Here is a 19,045-nt window from a genome sequence, read left to right on the forward strand (position 1 = left end):
GGGATAAAAAGTATCCTATGTCCTTCTCCTGGCTCTAAACTACCTCCCTGTCAATTTTCAGCTAAATCGGTTCAGCCGTTCTTGAGTTATAAGTGGAGTAACTAACACGACTTTCTTTTATATAATAAGATGCGAAAGTTTGTATGGATGTCTGGATGTTTGTTACTTTTTCACGCAAAAACTACTGAATGGATTTTGATGAAACTTTACAGTATTATTGTTTATAACCCAGATTAACATAATAATATAGGCTACTAGCTTTCCGCCCGCGGCTTCGCCCGCGTGGAATTTTGTCTGTCACAGAAAAACTTTATCGCGCGCGTCCCTGTTTCAAAAACCGGGATAAAAACTATCCTATGTTCTTTCCCGGGACTCAAACTATCTCTATGCCAAATTTCATCAAAATCGGTTGCGAGGTTTAAGCGGGAAAGCGTAACAGACAGACAGACAGACAGAGTTACTTTCGCATTTATAATATTAGTTGGGATAGGCTATAATTTATAGCGATCTGTGACACTAAATTTCATGCGGGCAAAAGCTAGTCTAATCATAATTAAATACACCTATTTCTACATTAATCTAATAGGTAACTAAGTTGTATGTCACATCATGCCCGGGCACATAAAGTCAAAAGGTCAATCCCTGACTCTTAAGGCTTAAAGGCAGTTGGTTTATTAATGGTAGGTAGCTGTTCCTACACCTAGTAGGTCGAACCTAATATTATTTAGATGATGATAAGGTATTCATAGATTTTTACTTATGTAAGTATCATTAGTACTATCCATTCAATGGTACACAAGCAAGAGTGAAAAAAGCAACAACCGGCTTTATTTTGGTCTTGCCATAGTGCGTGGCGAGCCGTGCCAGATTGACGTCATCATCACCGTCAGCTAGCGCCAGCGCCACGCCGCGTCGTCGGTCCGCAACAATCTGAATTGGTCCGAAACTGACACAAATAAGTAGCTACCTTATTTAATAAAAAACTCAGTAGGTAAATCAAAAAATGGCTAAATCTACAGATTGTAGGTTACATAGGTTGATAACTATCCCTGAACCTCGTCCTTTTTTTTCGTCTTTTTTAGTCCTCGACTAATTTTTCAATCGTTGGATATTTTTTCACTGAAGAATAAAATAATGATTTTGCCAAATACCAAACTTATTCTTTCTCTTAAAACTTATAAGGCAATTGTAAAATCACTAAATTGACTAATTTTTTTATCCATTGATTAATCTAAGATTCGGACCATATAATACGAAAAATTATTTAGGTTATCGATTTTTTACTACCCACGATTTTATTAAAGTTTGTAATGGATAGTGACAGGCTAAGGTAGTGAAAAACCCCCAATTGTTTTCATTTATCATTAATAATTACAGATATTTTTAAATGTACTCTTACGCAAAAAAGAGAAAGTAGTAATTAATTACTATATTTTATCTGTAGACCCTCCTCAGCGCCTTTCATTTTCAAATCTGGAAACACCGGCGACCCGCCACGTTTCGCCAGTCTTGTTAGTTGTCCACTCGTCAGTAATTTTTAGCTTCTTATACGTTTAGGATCGTAACAGAGTAATATATATCAAAAATGAGTGCTCCAGCACCTTCGCCTGCTTACAAAATCGGAATAGTGAAGCAGGTAATACATTATTTATGTTTTTCAACATTTCAAAAACACAAGTGGTCCATACCTCGTGCTGATTTCGTTTAAATTGCCCTGTTGGCACCATAATCCTCTACGATTGGACCGATTTAGGTATTATAGTGTTGTTAATTTGCTCATATAAACAAAAAAGATGTGAGTATCTTTGCTTTTCGTTGTATGAAGTTGATTGTTCATCCAATCGGTGGACTATTTGTTCTAATTTGAGGTCGCATAGCATGCCGTGCCGAATGTCAACGAAATGGTTTGATCGCAACATGGTAGAGCTATCGATAGGATGCATACCTAGCGCTTGCAGGCTGGGCGAGTAAATAATGAATGTTTGACTTACAGGTATTATCAGGAGATACAGTGGTCATAAGAAGACAGCCCCAGGGCGGCCCGCCCCCCGAGAAAGTGATTGCTCTCTCTGGCATCACTGCACCAAAGTTAGCCCGCCAAAGGCCAGCCAACAAGTAAGTTAACCCTTTTTTTTACTTTATTGTGTAAATTTTCATATATTAAATTTTTATATAATCCCAGTTCGATTACTAGATTTCATCAGAATGGACAATTGTTACCTAAAAGTGAAAGTAGTTTTATGTGGCAACTACTTCCAATAATAATTATAAGTACATTAGGCTAAGTTTTGTAAGCAGATAAGTAATTTTAACTTAATGGATACGCTTATAGCGAATTCTTCATATTTTGTATTCATTCTCTACATTACAGACTTTGACTATAATCTAATAATGTTACCATTCTATTGTGTGATGTATGTGAGAGTATAATTATTATTCATCTACTTAATTTAAAATTGTTCTAGTAAAAAAAAAATAAGTGAAAAAAGTAGAAGAAAGACAGTACGTTTTTCTGACGTCGATTTACCACCACTAAGGTAGACATAATAAAATTATGAAAATTGTTGTAGTTAGAAAAACAAAGTTTGACTTTTATTTGGCTTGTTATTATATTTTTATTTTGCATGTTGATGTTTATTCAACAGTATTTGTTTTTTTATTTTTTTATGATTATTTTTCATTGTCAGCTGGCGAAATGCAAAAACAAGCATAATAGCGAATACATATTTATATCAGAGCAGGAGTGCCTGCTATAATAGTGGTCAGAGGACTACTAATATGATTTTGTAATAGCAGACTATGTCATTACAGTCAGAAATAATTAATCAATATTAGTAAAATAGTCTATTAACCTCTCATAAACTAATGTTGCTGCACATTAAATGCAAACATTAAATCAATAGGATTTTCAATACAAAGAAATCATTGCAACTAAAGTCTGGAAGTAAAATCTTCATAATATAGGTACATACTATCAAAATTATTGACACTAATGCAGAGAGACATCTGCTAAAGCTTTTATGGATAAACAAAATAAATAGGATTTTGTGTAGATTATTCAAAATAATTTCATTTTTCATATAGGGCCTAAGTTTTGCACCAGAATGTGTTCAAGCCACCATTATTGTCCATTATCATACTTATTTTTTTATTTTATTTTTTGTAATAAATACAATCATAGTTACAGCATACTGCAATGGGCCAATTTTGATGCAAATCGAGACTTGGCCTCATAACTAAGATATGTCAACTTTAGGCTAAAACACGTCGCCTAATGACGTATTTTTTTCCAAATTATGTCCTAATATTAACTTAAATTAATAGGACCAGTACAAGATTTCGTAATTTATACACTTTGCAGAGGCTAATTCAAAGTTGTTATTTGAGATATTAAAATGACACTTCCACTGCTGTGTGCTACCTTAAATTTCCTAAACTGTTAGTTTGGCGTTTTGTATACGGGTTTTAGTCTCAAAACGGTGAAATATCAGTTTTCTGACTCAAATCAAACAGCATGTCAGTTGATCGGCAATGTGTCTATTCATGCAATTTTATTTTTCATTAAAATTTTTATTGTTTCCTATTTATTTTATTGAATGGATGATAACTCTATCAAACAGTGTTATTTTTGTTTATTTTGTAGTTTCATGTTTATCTATGTTGTAACTGTTTTTTAATGAATTTAACATCTAACTGACCATTATGTTTCTTTTAGCGATGTCGAGACCAAAGATGAACCTTTTGCTTGGGAAGCACGTGAGTTCCTCAGGAAGAAACTCGTTGGCAAAGAAGTAATCTTTACTGCTGAAAAACCTCCCAACTCTGCCACTAGAGAGTATGGCTCTGTTTGGGCTGGCAAAGACCCTACTAAAGATGAAAATGTAACCGAAGGCTTGCTCGCTGAAGGGCTTGCTAAGGTCAGAGATGGGGGCCGTAATATTCCCCAGCTGAAGAGACTAGTTGAAATTGAAGATGTTGCTAAATCACAAGGGAAAGGCATCTGGGGCTCTGATCTTCAGGTAACAACGACATACTTATTTCACATCCAATATACCTTTGTATTACTTCATTGAAAGTTGACTAAATGTATTTAATGCAGGATCATGTTCGTGACATCAAATGGAGCGTTGAGAATCCGAAGGCGTTTGTTAACAGGCACAATGGGCAGCCAATCAAGGCTATCATAGAATATGTACGTGATGGATCCACGGTCAGACTGTGTCTTTTGCCTGATTTTAACCAAATCACGCTGATGCTATCAGGAATAAGGGTGAGTGATTATATCATTTTTACTCTATGAGCCCTATTTTAGCTCTTTTGTAACTTATGTACCTTTACAATAAATAAAAAAATAAATATTTTGTACATTCTTGACAGTGCCCTGCTGTAAAGCAAGATGGTGATTCAGAACCTTACGCTGAGGAAGCCCGATTCTTCCTTGAATCCAAGCTTCTACAGAAAGATGTGGAAGTCATCCTTGAGTCAGTAAACAACAACAACTTTGTCGGCACGATTCTGCACCCTCAAGGAAACATTGCAGAAGCACTCCTGAGACAAGGATTTGCGAAATGCGTTGACTGGTCATTGGCAGTAATGAAATCAGGTAAGCATTTTTAAGTAGGTATACTGCTAATTGCGAAAAATGTTGTGAGAAGTTTTTTCATGCTGTGCTATAAACGTTACTTCTACAGTTGCCGCGAATACTCGCTATTATTCGGTATTCGGCATTACTCGACATTTTTTTGATATTCGTCGAATACCGAGTAATAGCTAGTATTATTCGGCATTCGGCGAATAGTCGTCTAAAATAAACTTTTAGTGAACAAAAAAGCTAATGAGTTAAAAATAATCATATTTTTATTATTTTCCCTAATAAAACGATACACAATATCAATTATTATTTGTAATATGTACCTGTACCTATCATATTCATGAAATTAAATTAGTTAGGATTTTTAATTAATATTTAAAATCCAACAGAGGCAGATTGTGGTGCAAAAAAACATTTTTTTCTGCACGTTAGGGAGCAAGTCGGTTTCGTTTTTCCTCGTAAATTAAACCTGCCTCGGAAAATAGTCTTTCTGAATAAACAGAGCTTGCTGGTGTGATTAAGTATCGTTTAGCAAGCTTAATTAATATAGGAAATCTATTCTTATTGGTACACAGAGTCCACCATTCATATGGGTTTATTTTTTTGTCAGCCTTTGCTAATGCGATGTAGTGGGCGATTTCTTCAGCAGTGGCATTCTTGGGGTGCTCTTCAGTAGGTTGCTCTATAGATGATTCTTCAAAACATGCCCAAAATAGTTTATGAGTTTCCGAATCGATATGCTCACTTTCATTGTCTGAACGAGACCTTTTGGATGCCGTTTCTGGATCCGAATCATCATTTTCGTCATCTAAAAAAAGCTTAAGACTTTCTCTGAGCACAGCTCTACGGATCCGTTCAACTTGAGTAGAGTCAAAGTAAAAGTCCTTGTACTTAGCGGGGGTCTAAAAATGTCGACAAGTAATATGTCTGCCTAAAGCATAAATCGTCCAAGTTAAAACGGGCTTCCATATTTACTATCAACGCCTTTCTAAAATCATCAACGTGTGCAGTTTGTTGAATCAGCGCATCTTTCATTACGTATCTGCTTAATGAAACAGTGCTAGGTATCAAATCTGATATAGGTGCATAATGAGGAACTCGTGATTTTTGTTATCTCTTCGAAGGGTTTTAAGAGCTTTAACAGATGTTCTACAACCTCCCACTGATCACTGGTCAAATTTTTATATTATTTTTATGTCGAATAGTAATGTCGAGTTATTCGACTATTCGCCAAAGTGAATGGCGATTAATCGGTATTCGACTATTCGCTATAACCACTATTCGCGGCAACTCTAGTTACTTCTATTAGTCACTTATTTTGTTGCAGTCTCACAGATTTAAGCTGAAAAAAAAAACAATAACATTATAACTTGACGGAATGGATCAATAAACCAAGCCCGTTGCTCGAGTTTTTGCCAACTCTTCTGTAACATTGTATGATCTATTGTGTCAGCCAAGCAGTGTTTCATCTCTGTTTACAAAGAGAATACCTTGAGGTCTATTTGTGAACATAATACTTAAATACCAGATGTTGAATATCTAAGCTGTGCTTTCCTTAATATCGGTTGTGCCATCTCTTAGTATGTATTACCCAGACACTCAGGACTCGAAATTGAACTCGTGAAGCTAGCTAGGGGAGGGTTATCTACAGCGGAGACGATAATGTAGGCTGGTTTTGCATATGTTACAGGAAATGTATGAAATCCGTCATTGTATACAATTCCTAGGAATTGTGTATAAGTCCTTAAATCACCCGGAAATGTGTGATGTAAATTATATTAGACACATTTCCTAGGAAAATTACACATTTCCTAAACAGCAATCGGAAATGTAGGTAATTAAGATTTCAATGAATACTCGTGGACATGCGGTGCGAGGGGAGTATATTGCATCATCCGATTACGTGGGGTCTCTATCGAATTGCCAAATTTTTTGTACGCCTTGTTGTCTATGGCACACAAATTATAAGCCTAAAGTTTTTTTACACAAAATAATTTTTATTACGCCACTTTTATTTCTCCGAAACTTAAATGGCGCTACCCCGCCGTGGCAGCTGTGTATGTGTAAGGTCGCAAGTCTAACCTAACCTAACCGAGACTTTGTTATCCAGCTACAGGAGTGCTAAACTAAAACCTTCATGCCAATAATAGTTTAATAAAAGAGATGTTAAAATTAGGGATTTCCAATACTTCAGCGTAATATGCGTGATGCCGAAAGAAAGGTATGCCAATAAATTTTAGGCAAATATTTTTTTCGGCCAAAGTACATATAACAGTGCGAAAACAACTGTCAGCTAAACAATAATAATTGTGAGTTAAAAGTACCTATCGGCCAATGTGATTTGGCTAAATGAAATTTTAGGCGTACCGAGGGGCACCCGATCACGCGACTGCGCTTGTGCCGCTTAATTTTATACATTTCCTAATACAATATTGGAATTATATATAATTCCTAGGAAAAGTATACATTTCCTAGGATATGTGCGTATTAAAAAATCTCTGAAGCAATATTTTATACATTTCCTAAATAGCTTCGGAATTGTATACACTTCCTAGGAATAGTATACAATTCCTAGAATTCATACATTTCCTGTAACACATATACATAATTATATCAACATCCACGTAGTGTCACATCGCGCGGCTCACCTAAAGCTCGCAGATTTAGTAATACCTAGAATAGTTCCTAGTAATATCCTATAAATTTAAAACTACACGCAATATTTAATTATAAGTGTACCAATATGAAACGGCTTATTCCACTATTGACGGGGATTGTCAACGGGGATTAGTGAACTTTTTGTTCACTATTCCCCGTTAACGCCAATTGGAACTTATCTAAAAAGTTCATTAATCCCCATTATATTAGGATTTTATTTTGTTAACTTTTTAGTTCATTATTCCCCATTATAAGTTCCAATTGGCGTTAACGGGGATTAGTGAACAAAAAGTTCACTAATCCCTGTTGATGGGGATTTTCAACAGGGAATAGTGGAATAAGCATTTGAAACTAATATTACTGCTATGAATGTGCAATATCACAGCAAACGTGTATGTGTAACTTAAAAGTAAGTAAATAAAAAAGTAACACATGACATCTTTATAGGTGCGTCCACTCTGAGAGCTGCCGAGCGCGCGGCCAAAGACTCCAAGCTGCGAATCTGGACCAACTACACCAGCACGGCCCCTATCATCGCGGCGAAGGACAAGGAGTTCACCGCCACCGTCACGGAGGTCGTCAACGGCGACGCCCTCGTCGTGAGGATGCCCAATAACGCCACCAAGAAAATCTTTCTGGCCAGCATCAGACCACCACGTGAAAAGTAATTATGATTTTTCATATACTTCATGTTGTTACACTTCGACATGTCCAATGTGTCAACAATGTTGATGCTTGACCACAGTGTAAGACTTATTTTCTTTGCATAGACCCAACTGCTACCATGTCTCATTTGTTTGTTTTCAAATAATAGGCAACTTCAGCAACAAGTCAAAATTGTGGATGGGACTGTGTATGATATATTTCGGGGAAAAAAATTGTTATCATGGGTGAACTAAGTCCAGGGTTCGAGGATATATATCAAGGGATATATATCAAGATATATATCGGATATATATCCGATATATATCCAGCCGGTTTTGATGATATATATCAACTTTTAAAATTTGTTACTGTATTTGTACTTTTTGACATAAGGTTTTATTTTTTTAGTTGATTTTGCCGTATTTAACAGAATATTTTATGTTTTTGCTTTATTTGTCTGATTTTAAGTTTAAAAACATTAAAAACATGTTTATGTAACACATATGCAATAGTATTCATGAATAATACAATAAAATAATACTATGGCTTTCATACAAAATTGATATATATCAAAGTTGATATATATCGGATATATATCATAAATATCCGATATTTTGATATTTATAATAAATATCGGATATTTTCGAACCCTGACTAAGTCGTAGTTGATTTTACCTACATCTAAAAACTCTCATGAATCTCTTTCTAGTGATGAAAACCTTATTAAAATCTGTTACATATGTTTTTTTTTCCTTTTCTAATCTGCTACTTGGCAATCTGTTTCCGTGAAACAATAATCCAATCATCTATCTGATTCCAATCCGGTTCTTGAGGCATTCAGTAAGAGACTAGTTCAGTGAGTCATCTCTTATTCTTTCACTACATATCTTTTCGCTAGGTTTTGAATGCTATGTTTCTTCAGTCTAGATAACATACGTTACATATGTATAAATAGTAAAAGCTTATTGAAAAATAGAGCAACTTTGTATATTTAGTCTGTTCTTCCATTTTTCTTTTGTGTACTTAACCTTGTCTTGTCTTTCACATTCATTCATATCGTGTTTCCATTTCACCATTTAGGAACAGCCCCGATGAGGAAGGCAAGCAATCTCCCAGGCCGAAAGGATTCAAGCCTCTGTACGACATCCCGTGGATGTTCGAAGCCCGCGAGTCTCTCCGAAAGAAGCTCGTCGGCAAGAAGGTCAACGTCACCGTGGACTACATCCAACCGGCCAAGGACAACTTCCCGGAGAAGTCCTGCTGCACTGTCATGGCTGGTGGACAGTAAGTGGAACTGATTCTCATATGTACTTAATGATCTACTTTATAAAAATAAGTCAGGTTTTTCTTCCTGACGCTATAACTCCAGAACGCACGAACCGATTTCCACGGTTTTACATTCGTTGGAAAGGTCTCGGGCTCCGTGAGGTTTATAGCAAAGAAAATTCAGGAAAAGGATGATGGGCACAAATGTATGGAAAGTGGTACCCGCTCCAATAGCCATAACCAATATATATTTTAAAAGGCCTTTAGATGTAGGAAAATGTCTGCTATGGGGCCAGTTCTAATTCACGTTTTGAAAGCAGTAATTCCACTAAGTATTATAATGAAAGTATAACACAATCATCCATGTATACGAGTATGTATTATGACTACAATCTATTAATATAACTAAAAGAAGCATTGAAAAGGAAAGGATTATACCTACGATGAACTACCCGAGCTATTAGCCCTTTATTCGCTTTCATCATCATCATCATGATCATTTTAGCCATAGGACGTCCAGTTGAACATAGGCCTCCCCCAATGATTTCCACAATGGCCGGTTGGTGGCGGCCTGCATCCAGCGCCATCCCGCTACCTTTATGAGGTCGTCGGTCCATCTTGTGGGTGGACTTATTGGGTCTTGTGGGTTTATTCGCTTTAGCAACCCAGAATAAAACCATTAAGAAGTAATAAAACTTTAACCCCTTTATTAATAAAAGTTACACCCTAGTTGAACTCTGGCTTAAATTGTCATTTGGTATGGAAATGTCATTTTAATCCAAGGTTCTTCCTAGGTGTAACTTTTTATTAATAAGGGTGTTGTACTTCTTTAAATAAAAATATTTATTTCACAATTATTATCCCCATCAATAATTATAGAGTTAAGGAAGGATGCTGGAGCAGTAAACCCTTCCTGCCTCGCATAACCTAAGTACCATACGATGGACACGTATGATACTTCTTCTTCTTCTTCCTCGGTCCCTCACTGATGAGGATCGTGACCACAGATAGTGTTCATAAGCTGTGTGGACCGCACGATGCAAACTCCCGCCCACCGTCTTCCTCACCGCGTCCGACCATCTCGTCGGTGCCCTGCCCCGAGCGCGTCCCCCTTCATACTGTATGATACTTAGGTTACACAAAAAGTATCTTTATCTTCGAACGCAACCAGATGTGAGGCTGGTGGCCATAGTAAATGTTGTTCGTCTTGGTAAGACCTTTCAAATGACACTACAAACATAACTATTGGAGCCGGGTACCATTCTGCAAAAAAGTATGTATATCTTCGTACACAACCAGATCTGAGCTTGGTGGTCATAGTAAAAGATGTTCATCTTGGTAAGACCTTTCAAACGATACTAGACACATATCTATTGGAGCCGGGTACCATTTTGCCCATTGTCCTTTAAGAAACGAAATTCCACGCTGGCGAAATTCCAGTACTTAATAATAAACCATTGAACTATGTCCTGTTATCATATCTCAAATACTAAGATTTGTGAAAAATATTTAATCACTTATATTTTCTTTGTTCTCAGGAACATTGCCGAGCTACTGGTGAGCAAAGGCTTCGCTACAGTCGTGAGGTACAGGAACGACAACGACCAGAGAAGCTCGCACTACGACAAACTCCTGGAGGCCGAACTGAAAGCCCAGAAGGCCGGCATCGGCGTGCACGCCAAGAAAGACATTCCCGCCCACCGCATCCAGGACACCAGCGGCGACTCCGCCAAGGCGAAGAAGTTCTTCCCCTTCCTGAAGAGAGCTCAAAAGACTGAAGCGACAGTTGAATTTGTTGCGAGCGGTTCGCGCATGAGGCTGTACATTCCTAAGGAGTCTGTGCTCGTGACTTTCCTGCTGGCCGGTATCAACTGCCCGCGGGGGTCGCGGCCCGGCGTCGGCGGCGGGCCCATGCAGGCCGCCGAGCCCTTCGGCGAGGAGGCGCTCGCCTTCACCAAGGAGAAGTGCCTGCAGCACGACGTCATCGTCACCATCGAGGAGATGGACAAGGCCGGCAACTTCATCGGCTGGCTCTGGGTGGACAACGAGAACCTGTCCGTCTCCCTGGTGGAGCACGGCCTGGCCTCCATGCACCACACCGCCGAGGCATCGGAGTTCGCGCGCGCCATCAAGAACGCGGAGGAAAGCGCCATCAAGAAGCGCATCGGCGTCTGGAGAGACTTCGTGGAAATCGAGAAGGAAACTGAAAAGGAAAGGAACCAACCGATCCAGGATCGCGTCGTCAAGTACGAGAAAGTGTTCATCACTGAAATCACTGCGGAGGGTCACTTCTACGCTCAGAACGTAGACTTGGGCACGAAATTGGAGACCTTGATGGAAAAGATTCACCAGGATTTCAAGTCGAACGCCCCACTGCCCGGGTCCTACATGCCCCGACGAGGGCAAATTTGCGCAGCGCGCTTCTCATTGGACGACCAGTGGTACAGGGCTAAGGTTGAGAAGCTGACTGACGACAAAAAAGCGCACATATTCTACATCGACTATGGAAACCGTGAGGTGAGCAATAGTAATTTTGCGTTCATTTCTCTTAGCTAATCCATGTAAATATTGATTCTGATCCGTAGATAATATTTGTCTATGTGGGTTCCGAAGCAGTTATTGAGTAAAAAGTACAAACATTGTAATAGTAATAATGTGAACCTACAGCGTCAAGTACAAGATGGTTTATTACATGAGTGATACTGTAAGTATTTACTATAAACTGTCTGGTAAATTGTCTAAACTTGTGTCTGTGCATGCGGACAATGCTATTAGACTATTTTCTTATTTAGAAAAAAGGGGTTATTTTTACTTGTCGTTTATGTGGCTGCGTGGCCTAAAGACTTGCAGTCCGGACCACAACAGCAGACTCAAATACCATATCTATTACCGTTATTTCTATTTAACCGGCAGACAGTGGTGACTGAGTTTGTTGCGGCGCTTCTTTTTAGCACTTGCCAATATTGGTCTCGAAGCGCTGGTAGTGCAAAAAGAGACATGTGAAGGTTTCATAAGAGCAAAATTTTGTATTAGTCTTGCTTTTATTTCTTAACTAGCGGCCCGCCCCGGCTTCGCACGGTTGCAATGGAATTTCTTGACTTTTCAATATGCATGTTTTCTCTTGAATTACTCTATCTATGTATTTAAAAAAACCGCATCAAACTCCGTTGCGTAGTTTTAAAGATCAAAGCATACATAGGGACAAACAGCGTATCGACTTTGTTTTATAATTTTTAGTATAACATGTATATTTGACGATTTGTAAGCACTATTTATAATAGTCCATGCAAATAAAGGAATTTCGACTGACTTAATCCAAACCTGTAGGTTGTGAGCGTGACCCGCCTAGCCCCGCTCCCGCCAGGCACTGAGAGCGAGCCAGCCTACGCGAGCGAGTTCCAGCTATGCTGCGTCAAGTTCCCATCCGACCCCGACGAGCGGGCGGAGGCGGTGGCGGCTTTCGGCGCCGACACGCTGAACAAGAAACTGCTCATGAACATCGAGACGCGTGGAGCCCCGCCATCCGTCACCCTCGTCGACCCCGCCACCAATACTGATCTTGGCAAGGTAAAAATATATTGTTCAACTTTCATGGTCACTAACATAATTATTATTGACGGGATTGCTACCATGCACCTTAATTTCGAGTCTTCGATTGCAAGCGCCATGATCAAGGAGTAACTGAGGAACTGGCGGTAAGGTAAAAATAAATAGAATAGAAAGTATCTAAAAAAAAAGTATCCACCAAGTCGAGCAAAAAAGCGGCACGGCCGTACCATCCTTTTCTCGAAGCAATTCAGGCCATTTTCGACCGCCTGTAACTTCGTTGTGGATAAAACTAGAAGGCTGAATTTTCATTAGCTATGCAGGCATTGTAAAGACACGGTATATTTAAAATTTCATTCAATTTGAACCAGTAGTTTAAGAATTATAACGGGTCAAAGTTACTTAATTTGTCACTCACTGACTCACTGACTCACTGACTCACCGATCATCAAAACTCTAAGGCACTTCTAGCAGACCTAGAAGCTTCAAATTTGGAATATAAGTAGTGTTTGGTGTATGAATCAAGGAAAAACTAAAATATTTGGGGGCACGGTAGTGCAACCGCCAAGTCGAGTAAAATTTTTCAATTTCGGTCCAGTTTTCTAGATACCTACATAACTGCTGTCTACAAAATACAAAAAGAAATGATATTTGGGGGCACGGTAGTGCAACCGCCAAGTCGAGTAAAATTTTTCAATTTCGGTCCAGTTTTCTAGATACATAACTGCTGTCTACAAAATACAAAAAGAAATGAGATCCCATCAAAAACAATACTTGTCAAAAAAACCAAGTCTCGCAACTTAGTTGTTCTACGGTAAAAAGTTGTGAGATCCATGTAATACCAAGTCCAGGCCAGGAAATCTTTAACGTTTTACATAAATATATTGACTTGGCCATCGCATGAAAACACGTGTAAATTAAATTATTTAGTGCGATGGCCAAGTCAATAATTTATGTAAAACGTTAAAGATTTCCTGGCCTGGACTTGGTATTACATGGATCTCACAACTTTTTACCGTAGAACAACTAAGTTGCGAGACTTGGTTTTTTTGACAAGTATTGTTTTTGATGGGATTTATTTGTCTCAAAAGCTTTATTTATCCATATTCAATTTAAAATTACAATTTAGTTTATTTTTCAATAATTTATTAAAGATTTATATGGATCCCTTTTAGGTAAAAAGTTGTTCAGTTGATAGCACCGTTTTCGTGGTTCTACCCTTTTTTGTGGTCTTAGTTATTTTGACGTTTCTAATGCCTACGTTCTTTTTCTTTCGTTATACCACAGGTTATACCTAGAAATATGTCCAATGGATGTGGTGATGTATTATAGCCTAGCTATACTATAGGCTGACAAGCGATGCAAATAAGCTTATCTCTTGTATTCGTTATCGCCACAGGTCATCGCATAAATCAAGAATAGCAGTTATTTATATTAATGACAATGTCCAAAATTAAATCTGGCTAGAGTTTTCATACATTCATAGTAGACTGGGGAATGTATAAGTAAGCATTGAATTATTCACGTGGTGAATTTACATGGCATAGTTGTTGAAAAAGCTTATTATTCTTGCAGAATGAAGACATCAATGTCTGCTTTGACATACAGACTGCATTAGCTTTGACTTGATGGATATTACCAATTTGTTTTACAGATAAATCCACGTGCGTATAAATCCGAAGTAGACTATAAATTCCGGGTTAAAATATTCACTCCATGAATGAAACTGAGAGGTCTTAAATCTTTCTTTGGTATATTTCGGTATATGTCCTACTAGGTTTCTTTTAAAAGTAGCGATTAACTAAAAATCTAGGACTATATTGCAGTTAATCTCTTCAGCTTAACTCCGCTTTGAAAACGCTTGAAATCCGCCAGTGTGGAAGCTCACTAAGGTCTCAGTCAGACTGCACTAGCGGGTACGGGCGGAGCGCGGGAGCAGTGAACGCAATAGAATATTTAATACCATTTCCCAATAAATCGAAATCACAACTTTTTTTAAGTCACTTCGTTTTTGTCTTAAAAACATTTTAAATTTACATTTTTGGTTGCATTGTAATTGAAGAAAATAGTATAATTGGGCCATTCTTATTCTTACGCATTTTTGTGTGAGATGTAAGAATAGCATATGTTTTTAAAGAAAATCAGTGCACTGTATATTAATTTACTTAGTAAAATACCTCTATTAACTAGGCCCAATATCATTTTTATTATAAAACTATTAGAAGAATATTAAAAAAAAGTTACAAGTCCAAAAAATGTCACGGACCGTGTAGTGTGAGATTCCCGGATTTGGACATACAATATTTTTTTCTGAAGAGATGTTATGTTATTTTGATAAATATTACAGTAATTATGCAAGATTAATACATGTTATATAAGACTGTTAAACATTTATATCAATAATAATTACCATTTTTGATTTTGAACACCAAACATTGTGTGAGCAGTTTTTGTGTCACAACCACGTGCGCCACTTTAAATATGCGGTAAAAAACTGTCTTTGATATTGACATCCCTTGCTAAGTTTTTTTAGAACAGTAACATTGTCATCTTATTAGATTTGCAAATGGCTGAACGTAGTGAGTGAGCCGCAAAAAATTATTTCCTATTTATTTGAAAAAAGGGACAACCATAACACGTCCATCCCGTGTACGGTTTTTAAAGGTAGGTATCAATGTCACGCTATTGTATAAAACATAATTATGTACCTCATGCAGTATAGTTTCAGATAATTGCACAAGATCTGCTAATTCACAGATAGTTTTTTGGATATATCGGACACGTTCCAAATTGTCACGGCCATGGTATTAAAAATGTGTCACTACCGCAAACTATTTAAGTACATGGTCGTGACGTTACAACGCGTGGTTGTGACATTCTATTTTAATTATTTTAATAGTTTTTGTTGTTCTGCTAAATTATTTTGTGTATTGTGCAATTTTTAGGAGTAGCCTTTTAGTAAGTATACTTATTTTTCGCTAGTATGATTTTCTAGATGCCACGAAGGAAAAATTATTGCACTTTCTCATTTCTGCAGTAATATCAAATTTTACTGAGACAGCTCCCGGTAAAGGCCCTGCAGAGGTGGTCGGAGTTGTTTTAAAAGGAATTGCTATTAACCATATTTTTAGTGGTACGATGACTATGAAACATGTTTAAGTTGTCAAAACCAACTGTTATGTGAATCCTACAGAAAATATATCATTTGATACTCATTAGGTACTGTGTTTAAGATTTACTAATTTGTTAAGCATATCATATCGAAACCATGTAGGTAGCATATCGGAAGCATGATCAGATAATGCCAATAATAAAAAGTCTATTTTTTTATTATCTAGTAGATATATTAACTACCTGACGGTATTTTTGATCTCAATTTTAATTAAATTTTTGGATGTTCAGAAAAAAGTACATATTACCAAATAACACCTTTGTTGATGAAACGAATTTAGTGTATTTTATTGTTAATCAATTTAAATTATTATGATATAAATTTAACAACATAAATATTATTATTTACAGTAAAAATGTAAAACTGTCACATCCGTGTCATGCAGTGTCACAGCCATGTTTACGTAGGCTATTTTGTTTCCTTTCCGAGGGCTTTAAGGTTGTCCATATACATCAAAAGTATGCTTTTGGTTTATACTTTCGATACACATCGCAAAAAGTTTAAAAAAAAAATCTTTAATTTTTAAAAAAAATTGGCACAAATTTAAGAATGGCCCAATTGAGTTGAGAAAATAGTGAAGTCACTTGCTTGTAGCCATACAAAATCTATAAGGTCTCGTTTTGACAGTTTAAAGTACGTCAATTGATTGGATGTATCAACACGTCTATAATTGGCGTCTCCACTCCGAACGAGTCTTTACACTGTTCTCTCGTTCCAGAACCTGATCAAGGAGGGCCTGGTGCTGATGGAGTTTGTGCGCGACCACCGACTCATGGCGATGGTGGCGGAGTACCGCGCGGCGCAGGACCACGCCAAGAGCTCGCGCCTCAACCTGTGGCGCCACGGAGACATCACCGACGACGACGCCGTGGAGTTCGGAGCGCGCCGCTAGCGCCAGCCGACGCGGGTCGACGCCACCGATTCCACGTCGCATCTCCTCACCTGTGCCACTTGCGCGTCGCCACACATGGAATCAGTCGTATTCGCAATCCTCAACGTTATCCAGGGCTAAAGCAACTCCCCATCTCAACTCTCCCTTCTCAGAAATGAAACTATAATTATTACTATTCTAAGGGCTTGCTGTGTAAAAAGCAACGTTATGTGTCTATTAGAACTACAGTAAAATATATTCTTCATTATATATTTGAAATGTAATACAACAGGGTTTATCCAAAGCCTTGTTGTATTAGTTTTTCATTTCTGAAAAGAGATCTACTGTCGTGGTTTGCTTTGTGAAGGTATGCAACAGACTTTGAAATATAAATCATGCATTATTTAATGAATTTTTAAACGTAGTGAATTGTGTGTCGGATATATGAATTTCGTATATTAATAATCAGTGATGTGGTCGTAGCTTCGCGCGCTCGCGGGGTGGCGAGCGGTGTCCGCGAGTGCTCCTTTGCTCCAACTGTGTGCGAAATACGATTGTGAAAACATTTTACTATATAATAAATAAACGTGGTTTGTACCTAACCTCTTCCGATATCATAATTAAATATAATAAATTATCTGGTGTAAATTGATCTTAATTATTACTATATGGTATTATACACATAATAATTATACTATTATACATTTTGTTTTTTATTCATAATGAATAATACAATTTTAATAAATAATAATAATTAATCTATACTTAATAAAAATGCATTATTTAATATTTAAATTTTTACAGTTTTGTATCAGTAAATGAAATTAATGTGAATTTATATTTCGTTGTTATGTTCTTATTTATTTACAATGACACGTCTATTAGAAAAATATATCAATAGATTGTTTTAAAATATTATACATTGTCATTGATGTCCATTTTTATTTGGCTGCAGTCTTGTCACTTTAGATTGTATATTTTGTATGACCGTGTTGACGACTACATGTTGGTGTATGTTATGTTTATTGGGAACCTCCCCCATGAAATAATATTATGTATTTGTAATGACTGTCTACCAATATTAGCTTCCCCTTACATTCATATTTACAATTGTATAAAAGACCTACCTCTCTTCCTGAGATGTTTGAAATAATAAATCTATTCAGACTTTAATAGTACCATACGGTGGATTGTTAAACAAACTTGGTATATTGAAATAAATATTTTAGGAAATAGTTGTGGTTTTATTCATTTGTTTACGAATGAGGATCTTTGAAATAAAAAGCATTCTAGTTATAAAAATACTTTCATTGATAAAATAAGACAGAATTTTTTTGTTGACGCGTTACAATAATTTACACATTACATTTTTAGCGAAATTATTAACGGGAATGCTTTTGGCACTACTTTACAAGCCATACAAAAATAATACACAAAGATGGCCGGCATATTAGTCGCCTTTTTTGATGCCCAAAAAACATTGCCTATAGGCTGATTTACACGTAGGTAACTAATTTTAACTTGATTTTTCTGTCAATTTGGGAGGGCGGGGCTTGTCACTTGACACGTTTTGACGAGCAGTTTCTTATTAAACAAGAGCTTGACGTTTAGAATTAAGTTAAAATTTTGTTACGATGCAATTTGATCACTTAAAATTAAGTTAAATACATAACTACTTAAATACGTGTAAATCGGCCTTTAGTGTGACCTAGTTATCCACATTTTACTCTGTTTTAACGTAGCATACCTCCATAGAATATTAATGGCATTTCTAATCCGTTGGCCACCATTGTATAACTTTTAAACATTGTACACGCATATACTAAGTATGTATCTTAATTACTGGGAATATCACTAAACTAGTAATTTGCCGGATGATTGATAAATAGGTGGTATTAAAAATAATGGTAATATTTTTAAGGTGAGTGTATACACCATCATTGCACGTAATGTCGAGTTTTGATTAAAGTAAAATAATTGACGGAATGTAATGTTTGACGCATTCACGCTTCGCTGATATGTCGTTTTTTCTGCGCTTGAGTGTCCAAAAATGTTTTGCCCTGTCGTAAACCTCCAATCTTTTGCAAAATCTAAATGTAAACTTGTACAACTTAAGACATGAGTGTGCTAACAGACTCACCTTAAGTTTACTAACTTTACAAGAGACCTAATAAAATAGTTTAGAGAAATACTTAATACACTACAACACTCAAATCAAATGTGGATGTTTGCCGGAGTTTTCCAAGATAGTGGGAGAAATCTCAAAGTAACCAAAACGTGAATTTTACTTGATTTA

General features: G+C 36.9%; 1 protein-coding gene across 1 annotated transcript; it reads left to right on the forward strand.

Moving 5' to 3' along the window:
• Window positions 1-1,467: 1,467 nt before the first annotated feature.
• LOC135086840 (staphylococcal nuclease domain-containing protein 1) lies at window positions 1,468-17,984 on the forward strand. The gene is made up of 10 exons (XM_063981647.1): window positions 1,468-1,636; window positions 1,994-2,115; window positions 3,716-4,019; window positions 4,100-4,270; window positions 4,378-4,603; window positions 7,697-7,913; window positions 8,975-9,178; window positions 10,699-11,677; window positions 12,488-12,727; window positions 16,597-17,984. Exons 1-10 carry the CDS (start codon window positions 1,586-1,588, stop codon window positions 16,768-16,770), a joined length of 2,688 nt encoding a protein of 895 aa, XP_063837717.1. The 5' UTR covers window positions 1,468-1,585; the 3' UTR covers window positions 16,771-17,984.
• The last annotated feature ends 1,061 nt before the right edge of the window (window positions 17,985-19,045 follow it).

Source organism: Ostrinia nubilalis, chromosome Z (assembly GCF_963855985.1).
Source record: "Ostrinia nubilalis chromosome Z, ilOstNubi1.1, whole genome shotgun sequence".
Taxonomy (NCBI): domain Eukaryota; kingdom Metazoa; phylum Arthropoda; class Insecta; order Lepidoptera; family Crambidae; genus Ostrinia; species Ostrinia nubilalis.